Source organism: Eriocheir sinensis, chromosome 5 (genome assembly GCF_024679095.1).
Source record: "Eriocheir sinensis breed Jianghai 21 chromosome 5, ASM2467909v1, whole genome shotgun sequence".
Classification (NCBI taxonomy): domain Eukaryota; kingdom Metazoa; phylum Arthropoda; class Malacostraca; order Decapoda; family Varunidae; genus Eriocheir; species Eriocheir sinensis.
In genome coordinates this window covers 10,719,572-10,734,485 of record NC_066513.1, presented here as the reverse complement: position 1 = coordinate 10,734,485, position 14,914 = coordinate 10,719,572, and the positions used below count along the sequence as shown (strand labels likewise).

At 46.9% G+C, this 14,914-nt stretch overlaps 1 protein-coding gene and 1 long non-coding RNA gene across 3 annotated transcripts; one reads left to right on the top strand and one right to left on the bottom strand.

The window, feature by feature from the left end:
- Positions 1–3,689: 3,689 nt before the first annotated feature.
- Positions 3,690–11,785, bottom strand: LOC126984255 (uncharacterized). 2 transcript variants are annotated; one of them, XM_050837875.1, is made up of 3 exons: positions 11,630–11,785; positions 10,202–10,342; positions 3,690–6,117 (listed from the first exon to the last, which is right to left on the bottom strand). In XM_050837875.1, the coding sequence occupies exon 3, from the start codon at positions 6,112–6,114 to the stop codon at positions 4,417–4,419; it is 1,698 nt and encodes a 565-aa protein (XP_050693832.1). In that variant the 5' UTR covers positions 6,115–6,117; positions 10,202–10,342; positions 11,630–11,785; the 3' UTR covers positions 3,690–4,416. The 2 variants fall into 2 exon arrangements, with proteins under 2 accessions (XP_050693832.1, XP_050693836.1); XM_050837879.1 differs by lacking the exon at positions 11,630–11,785 and having other exon boundaries at positions 10,202–11,612.
- A 104-nt stretch (positions 11,786–11,889) lies between these two features.
- Positions 11,890–13,554, top strand: LOC126984267 (uncharacterized). Its single transcript, XR_007736526.1, has 3 exons — positions 11,890–12,739; positions 12,838–12,937; positions 12,988–13,554. It is a non-coding gene; the product is annotated as an uncharacterized LOC126984267 (long non-coding RNA).
- The last annotated feature ends 1,360 nt before the right edge of the window (positions 13,555–14,914 follow it).

Sequence of the window (14,914 nt, the reverse complement as noted above, 5' to 3'; positions counted from 1 at the left end):
TCAAAAGCTTTTGATAGGGTCTGGCACAAATCTTTGCTTTCCAAACTACCCTCCTACGGTTTCTATCCTTCTCTCTGTACCTTTATCTCCAGTTTCCTTTCTGACCGTTCTATTTCTGCCGTGGTAGACGGTCACTGTTCTTCCCCTAAATCTATTAACAGTGGTGTCCCACAGGGTTCTGTCCTATCTCCCACTCTTTTTCTGTTGTTCATTGATGATCTTCTTTCCAAAACGAACTGTCCTATCCATTCCTACGCCAATGATTCCACTCTGCATTACTCAACTTCTTTTAATAGAAGATCCACCCTACAGGAACTTAACGACTCAAGGCTGGAGGCTGCAGAACGCTTAGCCTCAGACCTTACTATTATTTCCGATTGGGGCAAGAAGAACCTGGTGTCCTTCAACGCCTCAAAAACACATTTTCTCCACCTATCCACTCGACACAATCTTCGAAACAACTATCCCCTATTCTTTGACAACACCCAGCTATCACCTTCCTCAACACTAAACATCCTCGGTCTATCCTTAACTCAAAATCTCAACTGGAAACTTCACATCTCATCTCCTACTAAATCAGCTTCCTCGAGGCTGGGCGTTCTGTACCGTCTCCGCCAGTTCTTCTCCCCTGCACAGTTGCTGTCCATATACAGGGGCCTTGTCCGCCCTCGTATGGAGTATGCATCTCATGTGTGGGGGGGCTCCACTCACACAGCTCTTCTGGACAGAGTGGTGTCTAAGGCTCTTCGTCTCATCAGCTCTCCTCCTCATACTGATAGTCTTCTACCTCTTAAATTCCACCGCAATGTTGCCTCTCTTTCTATCTTCTATCGATATTTCCACGCTGACTGCTCTTCTGAACTTGCTAACTGCATGCCTCCCCCCCTCCCGCGGCCCCGCTGCACTCGACTTTCTACTCATGCTCATCCCTATACTGTCCAAACCCCTTATGCAAGAGTTAACCAGCATCTTCACTCTTTCATCCCTCACGCTGGTAAACTCTGGAACAATCTTCCTTCATCTGTATTTCCTCCTGCCTACGACTTGAACTCTTTCAAGAGGAGGGTATCAGGACACCTCTCCTCCCGTATTTGATCTTGCTTTCGGCCACCTCTTTTGTTTCTTTTTTAGGAGCAGCGAGTAGCGGGCTTTTTTTTATTATTGTTTTCTTTTTTTGTGTGTGCCTTTGAGCTGCCTCCTTTGTTGTAAAAAAAAAAAAAAAAAAAAAAGATGCAGCAACGAGGTGAGGTAGCTTCCGGCTTAGCCGGGAGGAAACCACACCCTGATAGTGAGGTCAGGCCGCAGGTGTACAGAACTGCCCAGGATGTCAGGTCACCAGACCCACAGGTTAGTGGTACTGAGGCAGCAGTGAGATCAACAGCCACGCAAGTGGTTGGTGAGGTAGGGGTAATTGAGGATAGTCAGGTCTGACGCGCTATTCCAATTCCAGTGAAACGACAGTTGATAGATGGCGCACACTCGACGGATAAATTAAACATCTTTTATGTAAATGCCCGTAGCATCATTCAGAAGCGTAGCCAATTGATAATACATGCAATTACTGAAAAACCCGACTTCATTTTGATCACGGAAACATGTATGAATATGTTCGATAAACATCAATTAGGTGAAGTAGCTATAAATGGTTACAATGCGTTTGCTAAGTGTCGTTTACACAAAAAAGGAGGTGTAATAATATATGCGAAAAATAATTTAGAAGTCATTCAGCTAAACAATGCCGAAACAGAGGCTTATGATTCATTGTATGTACAAGCAACGATCAATAATAAAAAGTATGTTCTGGGCGTAATTTACCGACCTCCTAAATCAAACCAAGACATTGATGGAAATCTCTACGCAGAGATAAATAGAGTTATCAGAAATGAAAATGCAATAATATGCGGTGGCTGCAATAACCCCTCCGTTAACTGGAATACACTTTCTGGCGACAGAGAAGGCAAGAGATTAATTAACTTTGCACAAAATTAATTTCTTAATCAAACTGTTACCATGGCGACACGCGGAAATAATATTCTTGATTTAATCTTCGCGACCGATATTCATCTCATAACTGCCTGTGAGGTAGGCGAGCCATTTGCAAGCAGCGACCACAACATAATAAGATGTGCTTTGAATATTGAAACAAAAGCACGAGCAAACTCACTCTTAATACCTAATTATAGTAAAGCAAATTTTACGGACCTAAAAAGAGAACTGGCTTCAGTAAATTGGAATCATTTGCTTAACAACGTCAGCGTTCAAAAAATGTATAATCGTTTTACTGCACAAATCACAGCGAGTGTCAATAAATTAATTCCACTCAAGCCACGAAGGACTGATAATCAAAAACCGTTGTGGATGAATAATTACCTACAAAAAATCATCGTCGAAAAAAGAAAACTCTATAAGATATATAGACTGACACATAATCCACAGGATCATACCCATAACATTAATATTCAACAAGTCATTAGCACAGGCCAGTGTGCCTTTCGAGTGGAAAAAGGCCAATATTACCCCGATCTTTAAAAAAGGAGACAAAAAAACAAGCCAGTAATTATTGTCTTACCAGCCTTACTTCTGTCCTAATTAAGCTATTCGAAAAAATAATCAGGGATAAAATGATCATTTTCCTTGAAACAAATGATTTGATAACTGATAGTCAGCATGGATTTCGTAGTAATCGGTCTTGCCTTACCAACCTATTAACCTTTTTCAACGATGTTTATACATGTTGGGGCGCCCGAAGCCCATATGACGTAATTTACCTAGAAAGCGTTTGATAAAGTTCCTCACGTTAGGCTTATTTCAAAACTGCGTTCCCACGGTATTAACGACCATTTATGTGCGTGGATTCATGACTGGCTTACCAACAGAGAACAACGTGTAGTTCTTAATGGTGAAGCATCGGATTGGCAACCCGTCACCAGTGGCGTGCCCCAAGGTTCGGTCCTGGGGCCAACACTATTCATAATTTACGTGGACGACTTAGAAACTGATATCCTATCAAAAGTAGCCAGATTCACCGACGACACCAAATTAGGAGGTACGGTAATGAACAGTTAAAGTTGCGAGAACATTCAATCAGACTTAATAAGACTTGCCGACTGGAGCAAAAAATGACAAATGAGTTTTAACTTAGATAAATGTAAAGTAATGCACATAGGTTAAAAAAAATCCTAACTTTAAATATCAGATTCAAGGACATGAGCTCAGCGAGGTAAAACAAGAAAAAGGTCTTGGTGTCATTATTAGTAACACTCTTAATTAAAATGAGTGATCAATGTTCTACAGCGAGTAAAAAAGCCAATATGATGTTGGGATTAATCTCAAGAAACTTTGATTATAACTCACCCGAACTTATGAAGAGATTATATTTAGCATTTGTAAGACCACACCTAGAATACGCCGTTCAGCTCTGGTCACCGAACTATATCAAAGATCAAGTTTTGCTAGAAAAGATACAGCGACGAGCAACCAAACAAATTCCAGCGCTCCGAAACTTGCTATACGACGAGCGTTTAAAGCGTTTAGATATGTTTTCCCTAAAAAAGCGAAGGATAAGGGGGACTTAATTGAAGTGTTCAAAATCCTTAATGGATTCGACAACATTAACCCGGACAGTCTATTTCTGAGCGACACCAACACAATGTGACGGGCTTGTCGGGGGGCGTTTAAAGGGTGTTGATTAAGACTTCAGCTTCCTTAAGGCGAATTATATTCGTAGCCTTTATGTACAAGAAGCGACGGAGCGAGAGCGACTGTCGTTGTGTGTCAGTCGGACTCTCGTGAAGGAGTGGCGAGTTACAGGTTGGAAAATAATGGTTACAATTGGTCACGTATGTCAAGGTGACCTCCACGCACCATCGGAGTGCTAAGTATACAAAACTGAGACGGTAAACACTGACGGACGACATTCCTATAAGGTGGCGTGATCTATCTGTCGTGGGGTTTTTCCATTGACAATTGTATGCCTAATTCGTGGTGATATTAAATAATAATAATACATTGATATCCTACTATAACACTGCTCGGTCACCTACCAGTGATCGCGACCTCGCGATATATAAAAATCGAAATAGCAGTCTAGGTACCATGAACATACAGAGAGGGAGGTTGTCAAGCAGACTGCCTATGATACAATTATATTAAAACACTGGCTATGTAAGAACAGATGTGGAATTATAATATAAATAGGGAGAGGGAAACCACAACGTGTGTGACATGAAACATAAGAAACCTCTCAAAAGATAAATATAAGAACACATGTATAAGAAACTATCAACTGGCATAGTTACAGACAATGAAACGGTGATCTAGCTCCTAAAAAAAAAATACAGTAGTGAAACACAGTACAATGTTAAGTATAGGAGCAGCCAGGTTTCTGTCCCCTGACTTGTCTGAGAAAAGGAAAAACTACCTTGCCAGTGGCCTCCCTGCATCCAGTCGCCGTGTCTGCACAACCAAATAATCGTGCAGGACAGAGTTTCTCCTAATAAGGTAGCACATGACGACGAGACTGACGAACATCAGAAACATTGGTACAAAAAATCCAGGGTACAGGTAGGGGAGATGCAAATAATCAGGCAGCGTTTCCTCCAGGGTTTCCGCAAACTCTGTTTTGTTCGCGAAAGACAATGAATTAAGGGAATTAGTCACATACGAGATGCTGGAGAAATGAATGTCATCGAGAGACCGTAGAGGAAACACTCGATGGGAAATATTGGCCGTGAAAACCAGACGAATCCGGGACGGGTACGTTGTTATGTTAGTGGAGCGGATATAGCATGCTTCCGCTATGGCATAGTGACCAGTAACCCGTTGATAAGTGGTACCCTCCGGGCAGATGACCGATACATAGAAGGACTGAGGAAAATAAAAATAATGCAGACCCTGAAAGTTCTGATGGAAAACAGGCGTTGGTGTTAGCTGCTTGTAAGGGCACAGGGAAAGAGCGTCAGACGCGTTCACGCGGGTGAGGGCGATCTCGCATACCCCTCCCCGAACTGGAAGGAAGGCAAAGAGAGACGCAGAGCAATAGAATCGCCCGAAGACCGTCTCCTTGCAATACTGCAAGAGTGAGTAGCTATCCGTTGAATACAGAGCGAAATCCTTCGCGATTAGAACAAGAGACGGGGACGTGTCCAGGGCCAACACACTGTCCTTTGCTGAAAAATGGAACGGGACAATTTCGTGTGCCTCAAACACGTCCGCCGTCTGAAATGGAACATGAATGATTATGGCATCAGGGGTGAGGCTGGACTCAATCAAGGGGTAAAAATATTGACTCATGTCCGGGGTGAATAAAGGCGTCAGGCTATAATTTTGATACCCGATCTGGACAGTCGTTCTCAAATCGTGTAGAGGGAACAAGGCAGGTGTGACTCTACCGTGCGCTGCATCAACCATGTTGCTAATAACCTGCTGATTAGCCGTTGCGACGGAGTTAATGACGTTTTCCAATACATGCAAGGCCTGATCTAGGAGGAGAAACTGATTCACCTGGTCGATCTGTTTGACAACTATGTTGATAACCTCTACCATCTTATTTGTCTGCTCTAGCAGTTCCTCAATGTTAGTATGCAATTGCGCAAGTTTTCTACAATTGGCGTTGATCACCCTGCGATTTCTAGCAGCAAAGGAAAGTACATGAGCGTAGTGGTCCCGCAAATCGCGAACGTCCTCGTCGGTAGCCGTACCGAAAAGGAACTTTGAGGCGGACCCCACGATGTTGAGCAATCCCCTCTTTACCCGAGAGTGAACAGAGTGAAAACTATAATCCATGTTTACCTCATCAACTTTTCCCCGTAAGAACAGAATCCTATCCTCCAGTAGTTGAAAAAGAGTCAGAGAGTTGGTACTAGAAGGTGCCTTTGATTCCCTAGTCTTGGTAGCCCGGATGGCGTCTGCCATGCCGAGTAGTTTTTCTGAGACTATCCTGATTATGTCCGTGCTGTTGGTCAAGGAAGTATATGGATATTTTACGAGGAGCACATCTTCTATGAGTAAGACCTCTCCTATTTGTGCCGTGAGGGCACCAGGCTTCAGGTGGATGGGTGTTGTTGCAAGCAGGGAGCCGAGGGACAACAAGATGGTCAGAAAACGCAACATCATGATCTGAAAGTGGTGGGAATGAAGTATTTAAACCCGTGGTCTCAAGTTATAGCTATGGGTGTTGGGATTATCTTGTTGAACATTTGACTCTGAGGGGGAAGTACCAATATCAAGGTCCAAAGGTGAGGGAATTACTTTCAGACGATCACTGTGAACTTCTAGACTGACTCCACTATTCGACTCGAGAACCTCGAACCGATTTCCCCTGACATTCCGAACAACTCGGTAAGGACCCACAAATTTAGCCCCCAGTTTCGAACTCCTTTCCGCTTGCTTAATCATGACTGTGTCACCCTCTTTGAAATTCACCAAGACGGCCTGTTTGTGTTGTTTTGACATCATTTCAACCTTCGTAGCTTTTAACGTACACCTAACTTCTGAGTGTATCTTGGAAAACATATGCATCTGCTGTTGTGCGTACCTATCAATGTTGTAGAGAGGTTGCTGTGGGGTTGTTAGGAAGTCGTACGGAAGACGTTTCTCCACCCCATACAAGATGTAGTAGGTAGACTTCCCGTAGAGTCGTTTACCGACGTATTTATGGAAGCGGCTATATGCGATAGCCAATCTTCCCAATTATCGTGGAGATCGTTCACGATAGGCCTGAGGACCTGTAAGATTTTCCTATTAGCCCTCTCCGCCAACCCATTAGCAGCTGGGTGGTAAGCTGTGATGAAGGATTGCGTGATGTTAAACTGAGCGCATATTTCGCTCAATACTGAGTTCCTAAACTCGGTGCCATTGTCACTCAGAAGAATTCGAGGAGACGAATGTGGACACAACACGTGAGTCACGAGGGCATGGGCCACGCGTGTGGCTGTCTTGTCCTTGAGAGGCGCTAGAACTAGAAACCTAGAGAACTGGTCGACGCACATAAGTAGCGCGAGCCATGTTGGCTCTGGGGAGCTGTAAGTCTATATTAACAACATCCCATGGCGCCTCTGGTACCGGGTATTGCAACATAGGTGCTGGCCCTTTGACGGACCCCTTGTGCTTAGCACAAACGACGCAATGTGCGACATGTTTTTTCTACATCAACCCGTAATGTGGGCCAGTAGAATTTTCGTCTGGTGACAGACAGCGTCTTGTCTCTTCCTGGGTGACCCGCAATGGGTGTGTTATGGACCAGCTTAAGCGTCACGGGGACGTATATGTCTGGGATGACCAGTTGGTCTATAGGTACCGGTTTGGTTGGCCATGACCTACAAAGGAGGTTGTCCTCTGATAGGAAGAATTGTGAAAAGGGAACTGGCAATTCAGGAAGGTTTGATTCGTCTCCCGACTCGAGGGCGTAAATTAACCTCTTCCACACAGGGTGGTCACGCTGAGCAGTGTGTAGCTCAGGTGAAGTGAAGTTGTGGATGACCTCTGGGGTGGTAATCGCGCCTATCGGAACATTCCGAGATAAGGCATCTGCGACCACATTTGTTTTCCCGGTGATGTATTTTATCTCCGGATTGTATGCTGGATCGTTAAGAACCATCTTGCCAGACGACCGTGTAGGTTTTTCTTGAAAAGATCAGTTATGGCCGCGTGGTCCGTAAACACCACAATTTTGTACCCCATCACAATGTCACGAAAATGCTTCAGAGCCCACACAATGGCAAGAGCCTCTGGGTGGGTAACAGAATAGTTCTTTTCCGGGCTGTAAGTACTCGACTGGCGAACGCTATCACATGCTTTTGCCGGACATATCTGATTGCATCAGCGCGGCTCCTACTCCACTAGCCGAAGCGTCGGTACAAAGCTGAAAGGGTCCTTGAAATCCGGAAAGACAAGGACCGGAGCCCGTGTAAGCGCTTTCTTTAAATCCTCAAAACTCGTTTGTTGAGCTGGGAGCCACTGAAATGGTACGTCTTTCTTTAAAAGATGGGTTAGGGGACTCGCGCGAGCTGCAGAAGTCCTTAATGAAAGGCCTGTAATAACCGGCGACACCCAAGAAAGACCGTACCTTGTCCGCAGACGTTGGCTGAGGAACTCGGCAATAGCCTTTATTTTGTCGTCCACTGTGTGGATGCCGAATTCGTCCACGACATGCCCCAAGAACTTGATCCGAGGCTTTAAAATTCACATTTGGTGATTTTGAGCTTTAATCCGACCTCTTGAAGTCTGTGTAGGACTGCTTTTAGTGTTTCCATGTGTGCATGCACGTCTTTACTTGCTATGATGATGTCGTCTAAATACACATAGACAGAGTTGCCCAGCAAGTCACCAAAAATACTGTTCATTGTACTTTGGAAGTTCAAGGGAGCTCCTTTGAGCCCGAACGGCATCCTCGTCCACTCATAGTGGCCATGAGGCGTGCTGAAAGCCGTTATTTCACGTGACTCGGGGGCCATGGGCAGTTGCCAGTAGCCACTGACCAGATCAAGACTCGTAAAGACTTTATTTCCTCTACCGAGACACATCAGAAGATCTCTAAGAACGGGAAGCGGAAAATGATCATCCACGGTCGCGGTGTTCACACGCCGGAAATCAATCACAGGACGATAAGAGCCGTCTTTCTTTGGAACCAGGAACAAGGGCGAATTCCACGGGGAATTCGATTCTTTGATGACACCTTGTTCTAACATTTCAGAGATAAGTTGTTGCACCACCTCCCTCTGACTGTGGGGGAGCTTGTACGCATTGATATATACAGGATTTGTATTGGGTTTTAACTTAATGTGGTGTTCAGCACACTGCGTAACTCCAAGCGGCTCGCCTGGTAGAGCAAGCGCCCCCCGATAATGCTCCAGAAGCTGGACTAAGGTTGGCTTAATTTCGGAATAGTGTGCAACTTTTAGGAACGCCTCTAAATGAGCTGTGTCTTGTTCGAGAGAAGCCTGACACGCCGAGGATATGCCTGAAACTTGGGCTGAAGGGTATTCAGCTGGTTCTGGGGCGACATTTATCCCATACACTAGACACTGGCATAATCGAACACCGTGTTTTAAGGATACAGGGGATCCAGACGTGTTTATTACCAATGCCTCTGCAAAACCTCCCTCCTTGACTGTTGCAAGAGTTACCTCCACCGTCACGCGGTGTACGTGAGAACTCCGTCGATACACATCACTGCCCGCCGGAGGGGCGTTAGGCAAACGGATTTTAACAAGTTTTGCAGCACGATCCGGAACTATATGAGGACCTTCTACGACTGCCGTTACTGTCCGCCACAAGTCTGCAATGGTTTCGTGTGGTTTGACCGTAAGAGGGGACACTTGGGCGGTGGCAGCCCCTGAGTCTGTGGTGGGTTGGTCATTTTCCACCTCTGAGGGTGAGATTACAGTTGACAGAGGCGATGGATTGACCATCCCCTGTATGCGTCGGCCTTGATACACGATCGCGTTGCTTACAGGGTTTATGGCGATGTGCAGGTCTTTCATGGCGTTCAATCCTAAGATCCCATCCACAGGTAAAGCAAACCTGCTAGAGACATAAAAGAAATCTCGAAAGGGACATACTTTTTCATGTAAGCTGACTGTTAGTGATACTCGCCCAAGGATACCCAAAGTGGTGCCCGTCACGCCTACCACATTCAGGTCGTTCTCTTGGAGCGGCCAATTTTCCCCACTCGCTTGTCGTGTCAGTGACCTGTAAGCGGAGTCGGATATGACATTGACTGTGGCACCTGTGTCAACCGCTAAGGTGAGTGAAGTGTTGCCCACCTTGCAAGGGAGGGCAATTTTGCTTGTCCGTCCGAAGGCGGCAATGACGAAGTCAAGTTGCTCCCAATTAGTATGTTCCTTAAGGGACACTGGGATGTACGCCTCGGGGCTGTCACGAAGTCATGTCTTTTTATTCTGAGAAGAGGAGTGTGGTTTACTGTCCGCTGAGGACTTGTACTTCTGTTCCTCCTTGGCCTTTTGTATTGCAGAACAACTGTCTGAATCATGAAAACAATTCCCGTGGATATGGCAAAAGGCAGCCTTCCGCTGATGGTTTGGCCTAGGGTTCCTGTGTGATGAATGATGCCCGCCCCTGTAACCTCCTGACCTCCTATCTGAGCCCCGTCTCGAATGTGTTGATTCCCTACGTTTCGCGAAACAAGAATGTTCAGAATGTCCTGATTGTTTGCAAAAACTACAGGTGAGAGATGCCTTACTTTGTGCTTGCAATGCTGCTGCCGTGGCGAGGGGTTGATGGTGAGGGTGTTCCTGAACCTTGACCTCTAACTCTGAGACGAAGTCAACCAACTTCCCGCTCGGTTTGAAGGCCAAAGGGAGGGCAGAACGGCGGTTCTTCTCTGAAATATGAAATAAGTAAAAAAACAACTCGAAAGCTGTCTTCACCTGGTGCTTTTGCATACAGCCCCCTGGAAGCCAGAGCGCGTCTTCCAGGCTCTTGACACAGTCAACCGCCAGCTGATTTGCCTCAATCATGGCGTCCCAAATCGGCTTTGTTGAGGAATTTTTTTGGAGGGACTCAACCGTGTGTGCCATCTGTCTAACGATGCTTGGTTTACTCCCGCCCCCGAAGATTTTAATGAAATTCCCTTTAAAAACCTCATAGTTTACACCAATGTCCCCCGAAGCGAACGCTGAGGACTGCATCAAATTCAGTGCCCGAGAGCCTGGAAGTAACCGTGACCGAATGAAAGCGATTTTATCATGATCTTCCGTAATGGAGGAATTTACGATGGCAGATTCACACAAATCTAAAAACTGTCGCGCCGAAAAATCGGTCTCGCCTCCCGAGAATTGTCGAATACTGGCGTGAGTTGGAATGACCCGAATCGGGGGCGGGGGGAAGTGGTGTGGGGCCCCAGGAGGAGGAGGGGGAGGTGGATCGACAGGCATTGTGTTCGGCCGAGTGGGGGTTAAGTATTCAGACGATTCTGAAGGTGAAGGGACGCTATCCCTTGGGAGGGAAGAGTACGTAGCCCCCGATCGCAAATTCACCACATTTAAATCACCGGTGGTTGCACCTTGCTCCAATTCCTCCTCACTTGAAGGACGAGCCAACTGTTTAAAGGTGTCGCCGAGTTTAGCGAGAGTGTCTTTGTTCATACTATGGTGTAAATCATTTACAAAATAGGAGCATATGTTGATAACTGTAAATATGAACCAATAAACGGAACGTGTATGAATGAATAGTTTGCGTTGAAACCCTAAAAAGGCAAGAAAGAATGGATAGCAAGGTGCCTGTTTAGACGTAATAGAAGTTAAGGCTATAATGGAATGCCCTAATGATATGGGTATATATAGAAAGAATAACTATATAAACAAAGTGGTATGTTAAGTGAGTATACCATTGAAGCTCACGTTTTCTCTCGAGCGGTGAAAAGAAAACGGAGGCAGGGCACACTGATGAAGATTAAATTTGATCAGGGAACTCATACTATACTCAATAGACTCGCTAGCAAACAATAAGAAAGAATCAATATCGTATGCGAATGAACGTTACTCTCACAATTATGACTGAAGAACAGTGTTAGGAACACAGAAATAAAAAAAATCGTGCCTCTGCACGGATAATAATGAAAATGAGCCGAGTCGGCAAATTTGGACAAGAATGGAATATCCACAAATACCAAGATTAATCAGCAGATGTAGTGGAGAGGGCGACGGCCTGTGATGCCCTGGGGGACGTGCAGTCGTTGTAGGCGCGTCAGGAAACCTCGGCCGCGGCCACAGCGGCGATGAGAGGTGAGGGATGGGCTGACATCGGAGGACTCGCAATGGAGGTTGAAAAACTGCTGACCCAGCAAAATGAGCGGCCGCGTTGCGCGGCTGGGAGCTGGTACACTGCCGCCAGACGTATGATGGCCGCGTCGTCCTTGTTATATTAAGAGATGGGCGGCGGTGGCAGACAAGACGACTTGGGTGTGTAACCTCTTGAGAAGACGCCTTGCAAGAAACGGTAGTGGGAACAGCTTGCAGTCACCGGGAGATGGCCGCGGGTACCCTTGCTGACTGTTTGCCGGAAGAGGTTTGGGCCGATGCTCCCGGCAGCGGCGGTGGTGCCGCCAGCTGTGGAGCGAGGGGCATGCGGGGTGTCCCAAGGTCAGCGGGGCGTGCCTCCTCGTTGCAGGTGTGAATACCTCTGCCGTATCGTGGAGTGGCTTGCAGGGTACGTAGCAGTGCTGGCTTGAAAGCGGGGGAGCGGCTTGTAGATTGTGGCCCTCGCTATCGGCTGCGTAGGCCTGTGGGTGTGCTCGGGGCTTGTAGGCTTGACGCCTGTAGAGTTGCTTGAAGCTGGTGTGCTCGAGGCTTGTAGGCTGGACGCCTGTAGAGTTGCTTATAGCTGGTGTGCTCGAGGCTTGTAGATGGCGCCTTGTGAGTTGCACGTAGGTGGCGACTTGTGAGATGCTTGTAGCTGGCGCCGTGTGAGTTGCACGTAGGTGGCGACTTGTGAGATGCTTGTAGCTGGCGCCATGTGAGTTGCACGTAGGTGGCGACTTGGGAGATGCTTGTAGCTGGCGCCTTGTGAGTTGCACGTAGGTGGCGACTTGGGAGATGCTTGTAGCTGGCGCCTTGTGAGTTGCACGTAGGTGGCGACTTGGGAGATGCTTGTAGCTGGCGCCTTGTGAGTTGCACGTAGGTGGCGACTTGGGAGATGCTTGTAGCTGGCGCCTTGTGAGTTGCACGTAGGTGGCGACTTGGGAGATGCTTGTAGCTGGCGCCTTGTGAGTTGCACGTAGGTGGCGACTTGGGAGATGCTTGTAGCTGGCGCCTTGTGAGTTGCACGTGGGTGGCGAGTTGTGAGATGCTTAGCTGGCGCCTTGTGAGTTGCACGTAGGTGGCGACTTGTGAGATGCTTGTAGCTGGCGCCTTGTGAGTTGCACGTAGGTGGCGACTTGTGAGATGCTTGTAGCTGGCGCCTTGTGAGTTGCACGTAGGTGGCGACTTGTGAGATGCTTGTAGCTGGCGCCTTGTGCGTTGCACGTAGGTGGCGACTTGTGAGATGCTTGTAGCTGGCGCCTTGTGCGTTGCCGCGGACGGCAGGTGCGGTGCCGCGGACGGCAGGTGCGTTGACTCCTTCTTCCCTTGTACGCCTGTCCCCGGAGTTTGGCGGTGAGTTCTCGTGGCTTGGAGGAGAACGAGGTAGCGAAGGCACAGGCGCGGGGTGACCGCTGCCAACCAAATGTGACGGGCTTGTCGGGGGGCGTTTAAAGGGTGTTGATTAAGACTTCAGCTTCCTTAAGGCGAATTATATTCGTAGCCTTTATGTACAAGAAGCGACGGAGCGAGAGCGACTGTCGTTGTGTGTCAGTCGGACTCTCGTGAAGGAGTGGCGAGTTACAGGTTGGAAAATAATGGTTACAATTGGTCACGTATGTCAAGGTGACCTCCACGCACCATCGGAGTGCTAAGTATACAAAACTGAGACGGTAAACACTGACGGACGACATTCCTATAAGGTGGCGTGATCTATCTGTCGTGGGGTTTTTCCATTGACAATTGTATGCCTAATTCGTGGTGATATTAAATAATAATAATACATTGATATCCTACTATAACAACAAGAACACGCAGCAACGGTATGAAGTTAAAGGGAAATCGATGTAACACATTGGTGTGCAGAAGTTTTTTCAATAACAGAGTCGTCGATCACTGGAATGGACTCTCACCGTCAGTAGTTAGCGCAAAGAGTATCAATAGCTTTAAGTCTTCTTTGGATAAGTACTTCAGGGATATAAGATTATATTGACCCTTTTTCGCATGTTTTCAGACAGATTGCAGCAAGACCTCAACCTATATTCATATAATTCTCCCCCACAACCTAGATTGCAAGTAGCGAAAGTCAACAACAGAGTAAAGCAACAGTTAATGTCCGCATGACAGGTGGAGTGAGGTGTGGGAGCAGTAAGGTGACAGGTTACTGGTGCCGGTAAAACGAGGATCAAGCCTCCACCTGTGCCCCTGAAACTACACCTCACCCATCGTGAGTATTAGGGGGGATTCTGGGGCTGCCCTGTGTAGGCCACTCGGCCTCTTCCAGCCTCCCTGTATTTCTATGTTCTTATGTTCTTATGTAATGAAGGCATTTTCCCCCACAGCTTAGGTTACCAGTAGTGTAAGTTAAGGTAGTAATTTCCTCTTATTTCTCTTTTTACTGTAAAATTTCCATGGCCCTTTCTTCCTTAAAGGTACATGGTGTTCTCTTCTAACTATTTCCTGCCAGCACGTTGCCGGAGGGAGAGGTGGGTGGGGAGAAGCCTTCATCTAGTATGTCCTGTCCTACCACACGTAGATTACTAGTAGTAGCGGTAGTAAACAGACACCCTCGTCATAGACCGATAGGTCTTCTGGTGTTTGTTCTTCCTATGTATTTCCTATGTATTTCCTATGTATATATGACCTGCATAGTCCGTCAACGCCAACTCCGGCTATACGGGCACGTGGCACGTTTTCCGGAAGCTGATCCTGCTCATCGGGCTGTCTCTGTAAGAGAGAATCCTGAGTGGAGGAGGCCAAGGGGACATCCACGGAGCTCGTGGGTTGAGCAAGTCGATAAATCCTGCCGGGAGGTACTCGAGTTGGGAATGGGGCCTGCATGGAGACTCGCCCGGAGAGATACCAGGGCTTGGCGTCGTAGGGTGGGTGAAGCGACGCGCCCCTCGGCGTATGCCCCCATTATTTGATTGATTGATTACTTGGGGGGTTATTTCTTCCCACACTAAGGACGTTACATTTGCTGATATTGAATTTCATCATCTATTTGTTGGTCCATTTATACAAGGCATTTAATTCCTCCAGGAGAATTTTAGTATGGTTTCTAAGCTGATCAGTCTCCTATTTTTTGAGTCACCAACAATCTTGCATATATTATACCGTAGTAGCATATTCGACATCCTTTCTGTACGTATATGACA